At 43.1% G+C, this 21,416-nt stretch overlaps 1 protein-coding gene across 2 annotated transcripts in view; it reads left to right on the forward strand.

Moving 5' to 3' along the window:
• Positions 1-21,416, forward strand: part of casp7 (caspase 7) — a 48,602-nt gene that overhangs the window by 21,176 nt on the left and 6,010 nt on the right. For both annotated transcript variants that reach the window (XM_033033908.1, XM_033033909.1), the window contains 3 exons: positions 12,551-12,702; positions 17,074-17,202; positions 18,977-19,152. In XM_033033908.1, coding sequence (XP_032889799.1) covers positions 12,551-12,702; positions 17,074-17,202; positions 18,977-19,152 — 457 coding nt within the window. The remainder of the gene's footprint in view (positions 1-12,550; positions 12,703-17,073; positions 17,203-18,976; positions 19,153-21,416) is intronic.

Raw genomic sequence — 21,416 nt, forward strand, 5'->3', positions numbered from 1 at the left:
TTTTTACTTCAAGAGTAAATTTGATTCGTGGAAATCTTTTATCATGTTGAAAGATTTTCATGAGTTAACAAGTTTCCCGAGTACCTGCCGTTAGCGTTACGAGTTCCGACGTTCCCGCTACGTTAATTCTACGTGATTATCACGAGTTTGATTTGTTTTAATCTCGGGATCACTCGTGGGTGGACTCGCACCGTGAGACTGGGGTTTTACAAGGTAGTGCACTCCTTCAAGAGTCAAGAGTGTTTACTTGTCATATGTCCCAGATATAACAATGAAATTCTTACTTGCAGCAGCACAACAGAATATGTAAACCTAGTACACTGTAAGCAATATAATAAATGAGAAAAAAAAGTTCAGTGTGAATATACACATATATATACAGTATACACACATATACACACTTACATACAAATACGCACACAAATATGTGTGTGTATATATACACACACCTACATACACATAAAAACAAACAATAATAGTACAAAAAAACAATACCAATGCCCCCAAGTCTATGTGGTTCAGAGCTTGTTTGAGGTTGTGGTGTTTAATAGCCTGATGGCTGTAGGGAAGAAGCTGTTGCTGGATGTGGACGTCACAGTTTTCAAGCTCCTATACCTTCTTCCTGATTCTCCCTAAGCTTCTGCATACCTGAAGTTCTCCGTAACATCCCAAATGTTCCTCCTTCACTTTGAGCGATCATGGGCCAGGGATTCCCAGGAATCCATGGGGATGTGCCGTTTTTCTTACAAGAAAGGCTTTGAGAGATACCATTTAACTATTTGGTAATCTCGCCCTACAACGGAGCTCAGAGGGTAGTATCTGTTTCAGGTGTGAAACAGAATGTGCTGGAGTAACTCAGAGGGTCAGGCAGCATTTGTGGAGGGAATGGATAGCATTTTGGGGCGAGACCCTTCTTCAGACAAAGTTACTCCAGTACTTTATATTTATTCCTCAAGATTCCGGCATCTGCAGTCCCATGAGTCTCTGTTTCAGGAGTATGATATCAGCAGGCAAAAACATGTGGTTGATGTATGGGTCAAGATCCTTCTTCAGACTGAGACTGAAGAAGATTCCTCACCTGAAATGTCACCGACAATCCCTTTTCTTCAGATCTGCTGCTTGATCCGCTGAGTTACTCTGGCACTCTGTGTCTATCTTCAGTATAAAGTAGATTCTGCAGTTCCTTTCGGTACAGACATAAGCATGTTCCACCCAGTGGAGCAGACAGAGTGTATTTATGGGTCCAATGCTGGTGGTTACAGATGTTTGTCCAACTGTCCATCCAGCAGATATGGAGGATTCTGCAGCGACAGCTATATGTTAATGCCTTGATGTCCCTGTAATAGGTTGTCCAAGTCTCATTGCTGCTTAGTAAACTATAGATAGACACAAAAATGATGGAGTAACGCAGCGGGATAGGCAGCATCTCTGGAGAGAAGGAATGGGTGACGTTTCGGATCGAGACCCTCCTTTAGACTGAAGTCAGGGGAGAGGGAGATGCATAGATAAGGAAGTGTAAGGTGTGAAACCAGGACAAAGAGGATGGAGGTCAAGGAAAATGTAGAATAGATCATTGTTAGTTGGGAGAAGGTAACAACAAAGCAAACAGAGATAAAATGTACTCGGAGACCATCAGACTGGCCGGAGAACTGGGAAGGGAGCGATGGAGAGAGGGGGAAAGCAAGGGTTACTTGAAGTTAGAGAAGTCAATGTTCATACTGCTGGTGCCCCAGCGGTGCATCCAGGTATATTTCCTTAGAATAGATCCCAAGTCATAGTTTGGAAAACAGACTTCTCATTTCACCTCTAAACATATTTGTCTTTAATTCTTTCCTAGTGTTTTGTGTAGTATTCATTTTTACATGGCAGTTGAAAGTTGATCATTCAAGTGTTATTATCTTTTTTTAAATATTTGTATATCTATTGTAGGCTCCAAGAGCTGAAGGGCCTACCCCTGCACCTATTTTCTATATTTCTATTTCCTTTACATTAATGCTAAATTTGGATAGCAGTAACATGATCCGTCTGAGTCAGCATGGATTTACGAAGGGGAAATCATGCTTGACTAATCTTCTGGAATCTTTTGAGGATGTAACCAGGAAAATGGACAGCGGAAGTAGTTTATCTGGACTTTCAGAAAGCCTTTGATAAGGTCCCACATAGGAGATTAGTGGGCACAATTAGAGCACATGGTATTGGGGGTAGGGTACTGACATGGATAGAAAATTGGTTGGCAGACAGGAAACAAAGAGTCCCTTTTAACAAATCCCTTTCAGAATGTCAGACAATGACTAGTGAGGTACCACATGGCTCGGTGCTGGGACTGCAGCTATTTACAATATACATTAATGATTTTGATGAAGGGATTAATAATAATAATAATAATAAATTTTATTTATGGGTGCCTTTCAAGAGTCTCAAGGACACCTTACAAAAATTTAGCAGGTAGAGGAAACACATGTAAGGGGAATGAAATAAATAGTAGAGACATGACTAGTACACAAAGTAAAGACAGAATACAATTCAAAACAATATGAGGCAATTAGTGCACAGATGAAAAGGGAGGGGGACGTGGGGCTAAGGATAGGCAGAGGTGAAGAGATGGGTCTTGAGGCGGGACTGGAAGATGGTGAGGGACACAGAATTGCGGATCAGTTGGGGGAGGGAGTTCCAGAGCCTGGGAGCTGCCCTGGAGAAGGCTCTGTCCCCAAAACTGCGGAGGTTGGACTTGTGGATGGAGAGGAGACCAGCTGATGTGGATCTGAGGGACTGTGAGGGTTGGTAGGGGGAGAGGAGGTCAGTGAGATATGGGGGGGCCAGATGGTGGAGGGTTTTGTAGGTGAGGATCAGGATTTTGTAGGTGATCCGGTGGGAGATGGGAAGCCAGTGAAGTTGTTTGAGGACTGGAGTGATGTGATGCCAGGATTTGGTGTGGGTGATGAGTCGGGCGGCTGCGTTCTGGACCAGTTGGAGTCGGTTGATGTAGGTGGAGCTGATGCCAAGGAGAAGTGAGTTGCAATAGTCCAGTCGGGAGGAGATGAAGGCATGGATGAGTCTTTCAGCAGCGGGAGGTGTGAGAGAGGGTCTGAGTTTGGCGATGTTGCGGAGATGAAAGAAGGAGGTTTTAATTACATGGCGGATGTGAGGCTCAAGGGAGAGGGTGGAAGTCCAGGTTGAAGTGGCGGAGTATCTGACCAAGGGGGAGGATGTAGATGATGAAGAGGAGGGGGCCGAGTACGGAGCCTTGGGGAACGCCTTGAGTGACTGTGGCTGTAGCAGAGGTGTGGTTGTGGAGAGAGATGAAGTGGGATCTGTTGGAAAGGTAGGAACGGAGCCAGCTGAGTGCAGAGCCTTCAATGCCGAGGTCTTTGAGTCTGGTGAGCAGGATGTTATGGTTCACTGTATCGAAGGCTGTGCTCAGGTCGAGGAGGATGAGGATGTTGAGGGAACCAGTGTCAGCAGAGGTGAGGAGGTCGTTGAGGACTTTGAGGAGAGCAGTTTCTGTGCTATGGAGGGGGCGAAAGCCAGATTGGAGGGGTTCAAGTAGGTTATACGCAAGGAGTTGGGAATGAAGTTGCGACGCAACGATACACTCCAGGGTTTTTGAAAGAAAGGGGAGGTTTGAGATTATTCGGTAGTTAATGAGAGAGGAGGGATCAAGACCAGGTTTCTTTAAGATTGGTGTGACAGCAGCAGTTTTGAAAGCAGAGGGGACAATTCCTTGGGACAATGAGGAGTTGAAGAGATTAGTGAGGTAGGGGCAGAGAACGGGGAGGCAGGACTTCAGCAGGGGAGTGGGAAGAGGGTCGAGGGAGCAGGTAGTGGGTTTGGAAGAGCTGATGAGTTTGGAGATTTCAATAGGGGTGACCAGGTCAAACTGGGAGAGGAAGCAGTGTGGAGGAGGGGTAAGGAGTTCAGTGGAGATGTTGAAAGGAGGGGCCTTGGTAGGTGGTGGAGTAGATGCTGGGGAGTCGGGTACAGGGGATAAAGATTGATAGATGGTGCTGATTTTATCAGCGAAAAAGTGGAGGAATGAGTTGCAGAGAACCGGAGTAGAGGTAGGGAGAGTGTTGGCTCGAGGCTTGAGGAGGTTGCCCACTGTGGAGAAGAGGGTTCTGTGGTTTAGGCAGGGATCATTGAATATGGAGGAGAGGTAGGCAGATTTTGCAGCAATGAGGGCATCTTTGTAGTCAGTGAGGTGGAGTTTGTAAGCTTCAAGGTGGACTGTGAGAGATGATTTCTTTGTGAGTCGTTCAAGTTGGCGACCAGTCTGTTTCAGTTTACGAAGTGCAGGTGTGTACCAGGGTGAAGATGTGTTGAAAGTTACGGTTCTTGTTTTGAGGGGGGCCATAGTGTTAAGGGAGGTAGACAAGGTGGAGTTGAGATGGTTTGTGAGATCATCAGGTGAGATGGGGGTTGAGTCCAGGGGGAGAGTGGTGGAGAGGAGGTCAGAGAGATGGAGGGGATCAATGGATTTTAGATTACGGAAGGTGATTTCTCGGAGGAAGCAGGGGCGAGGTGTCGGAGAAGGAATGGTGAACCGTATAAGCTTATGATCAGAGAGGGGGAAGAGGCATGGATGGAGGTCGAGTACCGGTTGATTTGTGGAGCAGACCAGGTCAAGGATGTGACCTGTGTCATGGGTGGGAAAGGTGACGTACTGAGTGAGAGAGAAGTTGTCAAGTAAAAAGGCGAATTCAGATGCGAGCTTGCAGGTGGGGGAGTCCATGTGAATATTTAAGTCACCAAGTTGCAGCAGACGTGGGGAGAGGGATGAGGCAAGTGTGAGGAGTTCAGTGAAGCCAGATAGGAAGGAGGGGTTTGGTTTAGGTGGCCGGTAAATGAGGATGACTGTCATGGAGGAAAGGGTTTTGAAGGCGAGGAATTCAAATGATGCTACTGGTGAGTTCAGTGATCCGAAAATTCTGGTTAAAAATAACAGCGAGGCCACCTCCATGGCGGGAGGGGCGGGGTTTGGAAATGTAATTAAAACCAGGTGGGGATGCTTGATTGAGGGAGAAGAAGACATTGGGTTGTTGCCAGGTCTCAGTGAGCAGAAGGAAGTCCAGAGTGTTGTCAAGGATTAGTTCATGGAGGGCAAGGGCTTTGTTGTTGAGCGACCTGGTGTTGAGGAGGGCAAAGTTGGCATTATGAGAGGGTGGAGGGATGGGGGCAGGCTGGAGAGATCTGAAGTTGTCCCGGTTGACCGTGCGTGCGGTCAGCTGGGATGGGGGGTGACGCAGTTGAGGGAGGGTAGAGCGTGATAGTGAGCAGATGGATGGAATGGAATGTCCGTGATTGAAGTAAACAAGCTTGCGCCGAGAGCCTCTGTGGATGAAACGGGGTCGACGTAGAAGTCTAAGCTGTTTAATGACTTGGATGCAGGATGGGATGTGGTTGTTGAAGAAACCAGTCATTTGTAGAGTTTAATATTTGAGCATGATGGTGAGGGTGCAGGGAGGTGTCCAGCGGTGCAGGTGGAGAGAGTATCCAGCGGTGAGGGAGCAGAGAGGTTGTCCAGCAGAGCGGGTGCAGTGAGGTGTCGAGCAGCGAGGGAGCAAAGAGGTTGACCAGCAATGCAGATGCAGCGAGGTGTCCAGCATTGAGGGAGCAGATAGGTTGTCCAGCAGAGCAGGTGTAGAGGTAGTCCAGCGATGAGGGTGCAGAGAGTATCCAGCAGTGCAGGTGCAGAGAGGTTGTCCAGCAGTGCAGGTGTAGAGAGGTTGTCCAGCGGTGCGGGTGCAGAGAGGATCCAGCTCCCTCACTGGTGCAGGGAGGTGTCCAGCATCGATGGTGCACAGGCACAGGAGGGAACAGCGTCGATGGTGCACAGGCACAGGCACAGGAGGTGTCCAGCATCCAGCATCGATGGTGCACAGGCACAGGAGGGAACAGCGTCGATGGTGCACAGGCACAGGTACAGGCAGGGAACAGACAGGCAGGTAGGTAACAGGTAACAGGTAGGTAACAGACGGGGGGGGGGGGAACAGCGGGCGGAGAAGCGGCGAACAGTCAACGCCAGCGTCCTCTCCGGGCAGCGTGCAGGGATTCTAGCGGTTCCGCCGGCTAGCAGCTAGCAATATAGGCCGCAGGGGGACGATCGTTCAACAGCCGAAAACGGCCAAAACAACACCACAGGCCACCGCAACCGGAGCGACCCTCCAGTGGTCCCACGTCAGGTGGTAGGTCAAGACCTCGTCCGGGATGGAAATAAACCGCAGTCGGCAATTGAAGCAGTTGAAGCCGATTCGCGGTAAGGGACCGTTGTTAATTTGAATCTCCCGCCGCCGCGCTGCGCCGCTGAATGCTGTGAGTAAGAGTAACATTAGCAAATTTGCAGATGACACAAAGCTGGGTGGCAGTGTGAACTGTGAGGAGGATGCTATGAGGATGCAGGGTGACTTGGACAAGTTGGGTGAGTGGGCAGATGCATGGCAGATGCAGTTTAATGTGGATAAATGTAAGGTTACCCACTTTGGTGGCAAGAATGGGAAGGCAGATTATTATTTGAATGGTGTCAAAGGAAAAGGGGAAGTACAACGTGATCTGGGTGTCCTTGTTCATCAGTCACTGAAAGTAAGCATGCAGGTACAGCAGGCAGTGAAGAAAGCGAATGGCATGTTGGCCTTCATAACAAGAGTTGAGTATAGTAGCAAAGAGGTCCTTCTAAAGTTGTACAAGGCCCTCATGAGACCACAGCTGGAGTATTGTGTGCAGTTTTGGTCCCCTTATTTGAGGAAGGACATTCTTGCTATTAAGGGAGTGCAGCGTAGGTTCACGAGGTTAATTCCCGGGATGGCGGGACTGTCATATGTTGAAAGAATGAAGCGACTGGGCTTGTATACACTGGAAGTTAGAAGGATGAGAGGGAGTCTTTTTGAAACATATAAGATTATTAAGAGCTTGGACACGCGAGAGCAGGGTCGGTAACCTACAGCCCCCGGGCCGAATGTGGCCCGTAACCCGAAATCATCTGGCCCGCAGACTTTCAGGTACCTGGAATGTTTAAGAAAGAACTGTAGATGCTGGAAAAATCAATGGTAGTAAAAAAGCTCTGTCTGAGTTCATCTTTAATATTGCATTCTCTTTTTCCCGTTTTTTCAGTTGGCGTGCTAGAAGTTTGTGGGGTTTGTCCCCGAATTCGAAGTGTTCTTGTTTTGTGATTTGAAATAATGTTATAACTTTCTCTGACAGTAATTTATTTAGCTTGAATTTCAATAGTAGGATTTTATTATGTTTATCCATAGTTGGATCTTTAGCATTATCTGTATCTAATTGTTTTATTTGTTCTTCTAAATGTCTTTGTTCATTCTTATTCTTTTTATTTTGATAAGCTTGAAATGAAATAATGACTCCTCTAATAAATGCTTTGAAGGATTCCCATAATAGCGTGGGGGATATATCTGGTGTATCATTTATCTCAAAAAATAGGTCCATCTGTTTTTTTAGATATATACTCCCTTGTGGGTCTTTTAAAATTTGCGAGTTAAACCTCCAGAACGATTTATTCATAGACATTCCTTCTAGTTTTAAAACAAAAGTTAACGGAGAGTGGTCTGAGATCGCATTAATGTGGTATTTAGGGTTCATAGTGTGCGGAATTAATTTTGTATCCACAAGAAAATAGTCTATCCGTGAGTATGTTTTATGCACCGTTAAATAAAACGAATAATCCCTTCCCGTCGGGTTTGCAATCCTCCACACATCTACTATATTTGTGTTTTCCATATATGTATGTAAAAGTTCACTGGTTTTAGATTTCATATTACCTTTTTGTTTTTGCATCGATTTATCTAGATAAGGGTCTAAAACACAGTTAAAGTCTCCTCCAATTATAACATTTTGATAATTAAATTCTGCAATTATATTCAGAATTTTATTTAAAAATTGAGGGTTATCAAAATTGGGCGCATATATGTTTACCAGCGTAATTGGCGTATTATTGATCTCTCCTGCTACTATAAGGTATCTCCCTTCCTTATCTGAAATAGTATTCTTTGATTTAAATGGAATTCCTTTACGAATAATGATTGCAGTACCTCTAGATTTGGAAGTGAATGAAGAGTGAAATGTTTGGCCTATCCAGTTCGCCCTCAGTCTCGTCTGATCTTGATGTTTAAGATGCGTTTCCTGTAGAAACGAAATGTCCGTGTTGTATGATTTCAACTGAGCTAGTATCTTGCCCCTTTTAATAGGTTCATTAATAACCCTTATATTCCAACTACATAGTGTGATTCCTCCCATTTTCTTTTGATTGTCGTCATACATTTTTACCAATTTTGATGACCTTATTTATTATGGTGCATTCATACCTCAGGACTCTGGTTATTTTGGGGGCATTTATATTATAGACTTCCTTGGTAGTTCCCCTCTGCGATTGTCCTTGAAAAAAAAACACATAGGTGTGACATATTGTGATAAACATAAAAAGTATATCAAATAAATTTACGGTGTCTGAGTTTCCGACACCGTAGTGAGTGGCCCACTCGTCTGTGGGGTCGACATCGATATCGCTTCCGGCGTAGATGCTATGAGGTTAGCCCTGCTGCCTTTATTACCCAAAACCTAGGGGGTCGGTACCGTTTCCAAATCAGTTCTATTTCACCCAGTTGCAGTATATATATATGTTTCATTCCGACTTATCAAATCTAATCATGTATTCAGTTACATATATTCCTCACTCTTTATCTCTTAACTATTTGTAATTGGTTTTAGTATTGTTAAAAGTGAGCTGTTCGCTGAAAGGGTTAACCGGAGTCAGGCTCCTGGAATTATGCCAGGTGCCTGAGTCTCCTCCCATCCCCACTCGAGCTGCGGAACATATGTGATTACTGTTGTCTGCGTTATAAAGCAGGCAACACATTTTTATCAGTTTCAATTGCTATTTCTATATTAGTATTGTTAATTATTAATTATTATTAATTCTCAATATTTTGTAAAACTATATAAGCCATGTGATGTTTTTCGCTCTCAGCTCAGCAGATCGTCACTCCCATGTTATCAGTCTTTCCTCGTTTGAGCACAGAGTGTCCTTGAGTTAGATTCCGCAATGTTCAAGGGGAGATAATAATGTCTAGACACGTCTCGTGGAAAATCTGTTGCGTGTAATAATTTTTAAAGATTGGTGTTGTTCACTTATTTCACTTTTCTTGTGATATTCTTGTTGGGGGAATAAGCAAATTAATTTGTTCATGACGTCTTGGTGATCAATCTTCAATTGTTGCTGCCTTGGCCACAATTTCTTGAGCGTATTTAAGAGATTCTACCGAGTTAATGAATGTTTTTGACATTCCCATGAAAGTAATACGCATCCTGGCCAGATAATACACTCCACATATGATACCCTTGACACCGTAAAGAGCTTCTCTGGTCTGTGAGAACTTTCTTCTCTTTTGCACAATCTCGTAAGGGTAGTCCCGTAGGAGTTTAATAGAATCATTTCTGTACATCATCTTCTCTCCGTATTTGATTTTTTTCATCAGCGCTTCCACTGTTGGGATATCCCGAAGTTTGATTATGATCTGTCGTGGGTAGGCATGTTCTCCTTGAGATCTTGGTTTAAATCTGGGTAGTCGATGTGCTACTTCAATTACAGGTGCCTCAGGTAGATTGAGTACGTGTTTGATTAGATTGTCGCCTATTTCCTTCGCTCCATAGATACTGCTGCACCCGCTGAGTTTCTCCAGCAATTTTGTGTGCTTCCTGACCCGCTGAGTTACTCGAGCATTTGTGGGGTTATCTTTAAGTATAAATTGGTAACTGTGCAAAAAGTTGAACTGTTAATGCTGCTGAGACATAAATCTGAATAATCAATATAATAATTTATGCACCTCTGCTAAATTGGTGGAGAACTTTGGCCATCTGCTATTTATGGCTCTACTTTCTGCATAAATTTTGCAATTTAATGTAGCAATCTGAATGTCAGCAACCTCTTGAGTGTTCCTACCAGGAGGGAGGTCCATTTCAGGAGTAACCTACAGCCCGAAGAAAATTTGAAGTCTCTTTTCACCAAGTTTTTCCTTACCAACAATTTCCCCCCCCCCCCCCCATATTGGAAGAAAGCTGCACTTTAGGAGTAGACTGATACTGTCTTCATTACCTGCAAGAATACTCTATTCTGATTGCATTCAAGGCGGGCACATCAGAACAAAGCCAGATAAATCAGTTCACGATCCAAAACTGTAGTGGAAATTGATCATAGCCATTCACCTTGAATTTAGTTTGTGTTATGTTCAGAGATACAGCGTGGAAACAGGACCATTCGGCCCACTGAGTCCGCACCAACCAGCGGTCACCCCCTACACTAGCACTATCCCACGCAATAGGAACAATTTACAATCTTTACTGAAGCCAACTAATCTACAAACCTTCACGTCTTTGGAGTTGGGGAGGAAACCGGAGCACCCGGAGAAAACTCACGCAGTCACAGGTAGAAAGTACAAATTCAATGCGGACAGCACCCATAGCCAGATCTCTGGCGCTGTAAGGCAGCAACTCTATCACTGCGCCATCATGCCATCCTTGGGGTAGCAAGAAAAATTCAAAAGATTTATGCTCCTCTCTCTTTTTATCTGGGGCCAGAGCATTGAAATGCTGTGATGAGCCAACATCAACTTTGTTGCTTTGTATATTCCACAAATGACACACCATTTCTGACTTGGAAGTGTGCCATCATTCCTTTATCATCGCAGGGTGCATAGTTTGGAGCATTCAATCTGCCAATATTGTGGGAGTATATTCGCCAGAACGACTGCAACAGTTCAAGAAGATGACTCATCACCACCTTCTCAATGATTTTTAGTGATGGAAAACAAAAGTCAATTGATTGACCTTCATTGAATTGTATCTAGTAATATCATTATATTAGACCTATTACTAGACATTGTTATGTGCATTCCTGTCTCCCTTTGACAATGTATAAAGTATTCAAGGAACTTATGCCTTGAAATTCATAATGCTTTTACTTTCTTTGTCGTGTGGTAATAGCCATTTATGGGTTGCTTTGGGAATTGGACCATGTAGGTCTGGACGTGCTTTATTCTTTGAGACCTGGGAGGCTGAAATTGAAGGAATCTTAGAGCCAAAAACAATCTGTTGGTGGGACCCAAGTGTAAAGCAGCATTTGCTGAGGCACACGATTGTCACCGTGAGTCACTGTATTGGGTTTGCTTTACCATCATTGCTACTGAAATCATTCCTCGTGCAGTGCTTCTTTGTAGCTGTGCAGGGAAACCTGTACCTCTGTCCCAGGATAGCCTATCATCGGGCAGTCCATGGTCATCTCAGCAGAACTTTGGAGTGGCTCGCTTGCCGTGAGTGTCAGGTCAAGTGTATGCCCCCTCATCCCCGTCATTTACAATGCACCACTTTTGCCCATCACCACCATCCAAACATTGTAGATCTTCCAACTTCCGTACCTCACCCAAACGTCACCAGGCTCTGAGCGACCTGTCCCTATACTCTGGCAACAGTACAATCCTGTTTATGACCATGGTCATTCTGAATCCTTTGGCTGTGGGCAAACCTAGAGTTATATAAATAACTTATATATTGAGTTATAGTCAGAACTAGAGTTGTAAAGAAGGGGCTCGACCTGAAATGCCATCCATTCCTTCCCTCCAGAGATGCTGCCTGTCCCGCTGAGTTACTCCAGCTTTTTGTATCTTCGGTTTAAACCAGCATCTGCAGTTCATTCATACACACCTAGAGTTACCAATATATGATCAAAAACCAGAATTGTTATTGTCCTTGCATCCGTTCTACAATACGATACGATCCAGGAGGGAAATTGGTCTGCCAACAGTCATAAATCACAACAATATAATATGAAACATGAATTTTATGAAATAATCGCCGGAACATAGAAGAAGCGGAAACCACTTTCGACCATTAGGGAGACTGACAAAAACCTCCGGGAACCGCACGGAAATCTTGGGTGGGGCGCAAAGTCTCCAGAGGTTTCCGTTCATGTTTCCTAAGTGGGACAGGGGCATATCATTCTTGACTGCCAGGGTGTGGCAATTGGAGTTTTGAAATGGCCAGTGCACAATGCATTTCCCGCATAACAGCTAAATATCTGTCACACAAGGCCAATTAGTATTCAAGATGACCTAGTATTGACCAAGGTCAATTAGTATTCAGGATGATGTTTCCACTAGTGGGAGAGTCTAGGACTAGAGGTCATAGCCTCAGAATTAAAGGATGGCCTTTTAGGAAGGAGATGAGGAGAAATGTCTTTAGTCAGAAGGTGGTGAATCTGTGGAATTATTTGCCGCAGAAGGCTGTGGAGGCCAAGTCGGTGGATATTTTTAAGGCAGAGATAGATAGATTATTGATTAGTACAGGTGTCAGAGGTTATGGGGAGAAGGGAGGAGAATGGGGTTAGGAGGAAGAGATAGATCAGTCATGATTGAATGGCAGAGTAGACTTGATGGGCCGAATGGCCTAATTCTACTCCTATCCCTTGGGGCCCGGAAAACCATTATTGTGAAAGTAAGGATGGTACATTTCATGGATTGTAATTTTTTTTTTTTTTCTGTTTTCCATACAGCAAGAAAAAAACAAAAGATGAACAAGGGCAGGATCCTGAAATATCTGATCGTCACACACGGATTATAGCACCCACATTCCTGTATAATATGAACTTCAAAAAACTAGGAAAATGCATTATTATTAATAATAAGAATTTCGATGATGTAACAGGTATTGTATCACTTTTGTAACAATCCACACTGTTTTGAGAGTAGGAGGATGTTGGTGATCTTATAGACATGTTCAGAATCATGAGAGGAATAGATTTGGAATTCATTGCCACAGAAGGCTGTGGAGGCTGTCAATAGATATTTTTATGGTGGAGATTGACAGATTCTTGATTACGGGGTTATGGGGAGAAGGCAGGAGAATGGGTTTGAGAGGGAAAGATAGATCAGCCATGATTAAATGTCTGAGAAAACTTGTTAGGCCAAATTCTGCTTCCATAACTTATGAATTTATGATCGGGTAAATGCACATAACCTTTTGCCCAGAGTAGGGTAATCAAGAACCAGAGGACATATGTTTAAGGTGAAGGGGCAAAGATTTAATAGGAACCTGATGGGTAACCTTTTTAAACAAATGGCGGTGGGTGTATGGAATGGCCTGCCTGAGGAGGTAGTTGAGGCAGATACTATTGCAACTTTTGAGAAACATTTAGACAGGTGCATGGATAGGATATGTTTGGAAGGATATTGGCCAAACGCAGGAGGGTGGGACTAGTGTAGATGGGGCATATTGGTCAGCATGGGCAAGTTGGGCTAAAGGGCCTATTTCCACGCTGTATGACTCTATGAGATTACTAAACTGCATTGATTTAGGTTAAGACAAGTAACTCTTTGCCCTCAGTGGATTATTGTTTGGCCATTAGAGGTTGGGGATACATGTAATGTTTACAATTAAAATATGCTGTGCATCTTAATAGGATTAATTTAATCCAAATTGCTGGAGTAACCGAGCGGGTCAGGCAGCATCTCTGCAGAGTATGTATAGGTGACGTTTCTGGTCGGAATCCTTCTTCAGACTGATTGTAAGGGATTGTACGGATTGGGTGGGAGGGAGAAAGCTGGGAGAGATGAACACAGGTGGGGAGCATTAAAACAGTATGTGAGACAAAAGGAATGAAGAGTTGTGAATTGTGGAGCCGGAGGAAGGAATATGGGTAGAGGGGGAGGGGCAAAATGGATGCAAATCCAGGTGGGGCACGGGGGGGGGGGGGGGTGGGGGTGGTAAAATAAATTGGAGGGGATATGGGTGGGAAAGGGGAGGGTGAGGGGGTGTTTTTAGTGGTTATCTAAAGTTGGAGAAATCAACATTCATACCATTGGGTTGTAAGCTACCCAGCGGAATGTGAAGTGTTGTTCCTCCACTTTGCCTGTGACCTCACTCTGACAATGGAGGAGGCCCAGGACAGAAAGGTCAATATGGGAATGGGAAGGGGATAATACTTCCCATCTTTATACTTTATTACACAATAAAAAATCGACTTGGCTTTTTCCCAGCAAGTAAACTACTGTTCTCGTTGAGGATTCCCATTGTGATAGAACATTGCCAAAGGATGTAAAAGGGTGATATAGAGCGTGAGAAAGACAGAAGTTAAATTCCCATACTAGTAATTGACTAATGGTATTGCATAATGTGTACTTAGCTTCTGTAAAATGGAATCCAATGCAAACAGGGAAATTAAAATAAGAAAAACAAAACTGCTGATGTTAGAAATCCAAAATAAAAAGACCAATGATTGGAAACATTCAGCAGGGTAGACAGTTTAGTTTTTAGTTTGGTTTAGAGATACAGCGCGGAAACAGGCCCTTTGGCCCACTGAGTCCACAGCAAACAGCGATTCCCGCACACTAACACTATCCTACACACACCATGGACAATTTACAATTTTACCAAGACAATTAGCCCACAAACCTGTATGTTGGAGGAAACCGGTGACCCTGGAGAAAACCCATGCAAATCACAGGGAGAACGTATAAATTCCGTACGGACAAGGACCCGTAGTCAGGATCGAACCCAGGTTTCTGGCATTATATGGCGGCAACTCTACCACTTCATCTCCGTGCCGCCCCGGTTAGAACCTATTTCCCAGGGTGGAAATGTCAAAGACTAGAGAAAAAAAGCTTTAAGGTGAAAGTGACAACGTTTAAAGGAAATGTACAGAGCAAGCTTTCATACACAGAGGGTGGTGGGTGCCTGGGTAGTGGTAAAGGCAGGTACAATAGTGCTGTTTAAGAGGCTTTTCGAAAGTTAGTATTAAGTTGCATGCAGGATGGAGAAGGGATGGATAGAAGAAGGGGGGGGGGGGGATCTCATAAGGATAGGGTGGTCAGAGTTTCTCCAGGGAGAAACTGCAAATGGTCATTATTTGGGGAATCAATAGTAACAGTTAGCGAGCGAGAATGTGATCCTTTATTCTTGAAAGCTATAAAATAAGGGCAGATAGACAATACAGTATGTAAATGTTGCAAAATGCAGTGTTGCAGAACATATCCAGCTGATTCAGCTCTGCTAATGGAGAGAGGAAAAATGGAACCAATATCACAGCAGAGTAATGTGTAAGAAAGTACTACAGATGCTGGTTTAAACCAAAGATGGACACAAAAAGCTGGAGTAACTCAGCGGGACAGGCAGCATCTCTGGAGAGAAAGAATGGGTGACGAATCGAGACGAGACCCTTCCTCAGACTGACGTTTTGGGTTGAGACCCTTCTTTAGACAGCAGAGTAACCTTGGCCTCTTCTAACACACGGACAGTGAGTTGCCTGAAGCTGTAGATTTTGGTGTGAATGGGGAAAACACTGTTCGTTGTTGAAAAGATGCAAATGACCAAGTTTTGTCTCCGAGCGCATTAGGTATTTAAAGCCAGAGGAAAGTGGCTACAGTGAAAACCAAACGGCTCCAGATGCTGGGAATCTGAACTTCAAACAGAAAATGCCAGTTGAACTCAGCAATTCCTCTGGGTTTTCTCTGGGTGCTCCGGTTTCCTCCCACAGTCGAAGGACGTGCAGGTTTGTAGGTTAATTGGCTTCTGTAAATTGCCCTTAGTGTGTAGGACGTGAAAGCGGGATAACGTACAGCTAGCATACGGGTGATCGATGGTCGGTGTGAACTCAGTGGGCCGGGGGGCCTGTTTTAACGCTGTATCTCAAAATTAAACTAAACTAAAGTTCCAGAGGTATATGTGGAAAGAAAAACAACGTTAAGATTTCTGGTCGATGACCCTTTGTCAGGACTCAGGGAAAAAATAGAAAACAAATGAGTTTCCTGTTGTAGGCAGGGTGAAGGTCACAATGCTGAGTTTGATCACATGTCCAAAGCTACTGAAGCCATTAAATTAAACTCGCCTAAAGGACAGCTGGATTACTCTGACCCCCCTCAGTTAATGAGGAGGGCGGCAGGTAATGAGAAGGGGGGCAGTTAATGAGGGGGGCAGGTACAGCCTTTTCTCTGAATGCCCCACCAGGCAAAGTCCAGGAAAAGGAAGTGGACCTCCTACTTGCTTTGACAAATACCTTCCTCTGGGCTGTTGCATTGGGACTCTAACTTGAAGAAAAAACAGGATCGTCATCCCTGCTATCCAATGCTATTTCCAGTCATTGGCATCTGGAAATGATTTTTTTTAAATCCCCCTTTGCTAATGACGGGAACATTGGTAATTCCAGAGGAGAATCAAGCTATCAAGCAGATCTACATTATGCCTGCTATGTAAATAACCGTTGCAATGTTTGTATGCCAGCCTCTTCCTCCATCATGTTTTTCAACCTGCATTACTGTTTCTTATACAAAGCCAAATATCATTGCCCATTTCTGCAAGTAGCAGAATATATAAACCAACCTCTAATTGGGTGTGTGTTGGAAGCTGGTTTGAGTCACACTGATAGCGACTCTATAACGTCTTGCAATGCACGTATGCCCTTTGGTCCCACGGTAATGAGAACTAGCTTCAATCTGTATCGACTGAGTAGGAAAATGCAAGCAATGCATAATTTAGAAACAGAAAAAAGTTGAATGATCACAATAAAATGTGTTATTTATATTCTAAAAGACATAAAATAGAATAAATCCCTGGAAACCATGAGCAGGCACGTAATTGCAACTCACTGACTAGCATTGCTTCCAGAAAAACAAAGTCAGAATAAGAACTAAACTTTCACAAGCACCAAGCTGTCAAACCGTCCATAGCTTTATAAACTAAACAAGTGTATACTTCTGCGAATGCAATTAACCAACAATTTCGAATGACCATGACTCTTCATTCCAGCTTGTTACGTTGAGACAAAGATTCTGTCTCCATAAATATGGCAGATTTCTTATTTGTTCTATCGATTAATACCCAAAATCCTAGTTTTCACTTCTTTAAAGGATCCAAGGTTAGCGAAAATCACACCTGTGCTCACAATAACTTTTGAAGATTTATTGTAAGCTATTCTGATGTCTGAATTTACTCTGGCAAATTCAGCTATTCAGGTCATAATGGTTCAATGGTTGAATAGTCCTTTATTGTCATATGCATTGTTTTCATATGCGTTGTTTCTAGAAATGAATGTGCGTAACGGCACAGACATTGATGCTGGAAATCTGCTCAGGTGTTTTAACTCTCTGGGTTTCCACGTTGACGTTTTAAATGATCAGACTTGTTATCAGATGAAGAACAAACTGCAAGATGGTGAGTAAATGTCCAAGCTTTGGATTAGTTGAATAAGCAATAATATCTAATCACAACTTTATCTTTTTTTGATACTATTCAGTACACTAATTGTTACATGTTAAGCATGTATGTTCCCAAATGTTGCGCTGATATTCCAAGCTATTTTAGAATTCATTACATTCCCCGATTATCATTTTGTTGAAAGCTCTAGCTTTGTTTGGTTAAAGGAAAAAATATCAACCTCCAGTTGTAAAAAGAAAAAAATAATCAACCTCAAACAATAAAATGCTAAGCAAATTATTTAAGTGATAGAAAATCAGGAAAAAAATATTGGTGCTGGAAATCTGAAACAAAAACAGAAAATGCTGGAAATACTCAGCAGTTTAGGCAGCAAACGTGCAAAAGAGAAACAGTTAACGTTTAGGGTCTGAGACCCTTCATCAGATTTGAACCCAAAATGTTGACTGTTTCTCTTTTCACAGATAGTGCCCATCCTGCTGAGTTTCTCCAGCAGATGATCGAAAAATGGTGGATATATTATTTAAAACTTGCCCTGAAAATGTGTAATTTACACAGTAATTCCCTATTTGAGTTATACATTATAATACCTATCACTATGGGATTACTTTTTATGGCTTATGAATTGTGTTTTCCCCGAATACAAAATGGGGAATTTCTGTCTCACCTCAAAACTGTTACAACTCGCAGGCATTCTGACAATTGCGTATAAATCTTTTCTGAAAGGGATATTGGAAGGGAATTATATCAGTATCAGTTGTGTTGCCCATCTCTTGATACAATTGAGTAAGGTAAAAGTTAGTAATTTGACTGAAGTGGTGCCCATTAAACTCTAACCCTGCACGACACGACAGGGAAGGTTAGTTTATTATTGTCATGTGCACCGAAGGACTGTGAAAAGCTTTTTGTTGCCTGCTATCCAGTCAATAAAAGACTATACATGATTGCAATCAAGCCGTCCGCAGTGCAGAGACAGGAAAAAGGGTATAATGTTTACAGCAAGATAAAGTCGAATTGAAGATAGTTTGAACGTCTCCCATGAGGTAGATAGGTGGTCAGGACCATTCTAGCTGATGAGAGGCCGGTTCAATTGCTTGATAATAACTGGCTAGAAACTGTCCGTGTATCTTGAGGTATGCATTTTAAAAACTTATGTACGTCATGTTTGATGGGAGAGGTGAGAAGAGTGGTGAGACTCATCCATGATGATGCTGATGGCCTTGGCAAGGTACCAGGAAGTGTAGTCAATGGAAGGGAGGATAGTTTGCGTGACATTAACTACTTATAGTTGCAATGTTACGGTTAGGCCTGTGTGAGAGCTGGTAGAAATAAGAAAAGTAAATGGAATGTGCAGTAACAAAGTGGTTGTTACTGTAACAAATCTAACATCAATAAATTTCAATCTTATTGAAAGGATAGAGAATAAAGTAACAATTATGCCTTGATCAAAATACTTTGTATTACGTATAAAAAAATAGTAGAAATATATATAATGATTACGATAACAATCTGCGAGTGTCTGATATGGCGATCTATAAAAGGGTAGCAATTGTCCTTACTTTTTGATTGAGAAGGATAATCAGGTAATGTGGCAATTGTGGGAGAATGCTACTAGCATGTTAACATGACAGGAAGAGCCAACAAAATGATTGTTTTTCTCATATAATGCCACATTTAATATACTAAGCAACATGAAAGATATTACTTGGTTATCCAAAGGGAACACATCCTCGGGAGTGTTTCAATTTTGCACCTAACTATGTTGCTACTTTAGTTTCTCAGGAAAACCACAGCAACAGTGCATGTTTTGCCTGCATCCTTTTAAGCCATGGCGACGAAGGCAAGATCTATGGCACCGATGGAGCAATGCCCATAAAGACACTCACTTCTCTCTTCCGAGGTGATGTGTGCAAGACCCTTGTGGGGAAACCAAAACTCTTTTTCATTCAGGTAACATTGCCATCCTGTGAGCTTTCTCCCAATGTGTAGGAAAAAACTGCAGATGCTGGTTTAAATCAAAGGTAGACACAAAATGCTGGAGCAACTCAGGGGGGCAGGCAGCAACTCTGGAGAGAATCTCCAGAAATGCTGCCTGTCCTCGAGTTACTCCAGCATTTTGTGTCGAGCTTCGTCACAAAATGGGTTCACCAGTAAAACCTTCATACATCCTGTTGAAAAGTTGTTTAACTTGGTTATCGGTATGATAGGTATGATGCACATTCAATTATAATTGTATTGTATTGTAATTGTATTGTCTCTCTCTGCACAAAAGGATTTAGAATTTCCCAGATGCAAATTAAAGGAGAAATGGGTGGAATCTTTTTTAGCATTCACCAGCTTCCACATTTTGTGGGAACTTCTTCGGGATCTGTAACTGTTCTTGTCGGTACTTTAAGGTGCTTTGATGTTAAAACGGAGCAGTAAGAACTAAGGTCCTGTTAACAGCATGCCCTTTTGGAATGGTGTGTACTTTGTGCTTTACATAGTAACTCAAACCTCGTGTTAGTTTTGTTCAATAGCACTTGATGCCCATTATAGAAACATAGAAAATAGGTGCAGGAGTAGGCCATTCGGCTCTTCGAGCCTGCACCGCCATTCAATATGATCATGGCTGATCATCCAACTCAGTATCCTGGACCTGCCTTCTCTCCATACCCCCTGATCCCTTTAGCCACAAGGGCCACATCTAACTCCCTCTTAAATATAGCCAATGAACTGGCCTTCTGTGGCAGAGAATTCCAGAGATTCACCACTCTCTGTATGAAAAATGTTTTTCTCAACTCGGTCCTAAAAGACTTCCCCCTTATCCTTAATCTGTGACCCCTTGTTCTGGACTTCCCCAACATCGGGAACAATCTTCCTGCATCCAGCCTGTCCAACCCCTTAAGAATGTTGTAAGTTTCTATAAGATCCCCCCTCAATCTTCTAAATTCTAGCGAGTACAAGCCGAGCCAAAATCAGATCCACATAAATTAAGAGTGTACAAAGCAAACCAATAGTACTGAACCTAATTTATTAAAATTGTTAGGACCAACTGTTTTACTAATATATTTAGTAATGCAAGGAACTGCAGGTGCTGATTTACTAACAAAAAAAACACAAAGTGCTGGAGTAACTCTGTGGGTCAGGAGGCAGGTGTAAAATGGAACTGCAGATGCTGGTTTATAACAAAGATGGACACAATGTGCTGGAGTAACTCAGCGGGTCAGGCAGCATCTCTGGAGAAAAAGGACGGGAGAAGCTTCAGACTGAAGAAGGGTCCCAACCCTTAACGTCACCCATCCATTTTCTCCAAAAATGTTGCATGACCTGCTGAGTTACTCCAGCACTTTGTGTTTATCTTCGGTTCAGGAAGAAACTTAGGAAGACATGGATCAGTAGATGGGGGGGGGTGGGGTTGTTTTCTGGTTGGGACCCTTCTCAAGTCTGACCCACCTAGTTACTCCAGCACATTGTGCTTTTATTCCCTTACAATCTTATCCCTGAAGTGAAATGGTGTAGATTAACCTTTGTTAATAATGGATGCTTTTGTTTTAACTGGGAGTTTTGAAAACTACTAAAATTGTCTTTGTTATTGTCACAATTCAATTAAGCATTTTAGAAGGATGAGAGGGAATCTCATTGAAACAGATAAGATTGTTAAGGGCTTGGACACGTTAGAGGCAGGAAACATGTTCCCGATGTTGGGGGAGTCCAGAACCAGGAGCCACAGTTTAAGAATAAGGAGTAAGCCATTTAGAACGGAGACGAGGAAACACTTTTTCTCACAGTCTGTGGAATTCTCTGCCTCAGAGGGCGGTGGAGGCAGGTTCTCTGGATGCTTTCAAGAGAGAGCTAGATAGGGTTCTTAAAAATAGCAGAGTCAGGGGATATGGGGAGAAGGCAGAAACGGGGTACTGATTGGGGATGATCAGCCATGATCACATTGAATGGCGGTGCTGGCTCAAAGGGCCAAATGGCCTGCTCCTGCACCTATTGTCTATTGCATACATGTTTTATATCAGGTAAGATGAGAATTGCACTACCAACTGAATATAAAATAGCTACCTTTGTAGTAACGACACAAGTGAATGAAGGAATGTGTCATGAGAATATATCCGCATTGGATGTGGATTAACTGTCTGCACAGATAACCTGCTCTGAACAATCATTTCATTGTATAAGATAAGATAAGATAAGATAGAATTTATTTGTCACACAGCCAGGTTGGTGGA

This window comes from Amblyraja radiata, chromosome 15, assembly GCF_010909765.2.
Source record: "Amblyraja radiata isolate CabotCenter1 chromosome 15, sAmbRad1.1.pri, whole genome shotgun sequence".
NCBI lineage: Eukaryota > Metazoa > Chordata > Chondrichthyes > Rajiformes > Rajidae > Amblyraja > Amblyraja radiata.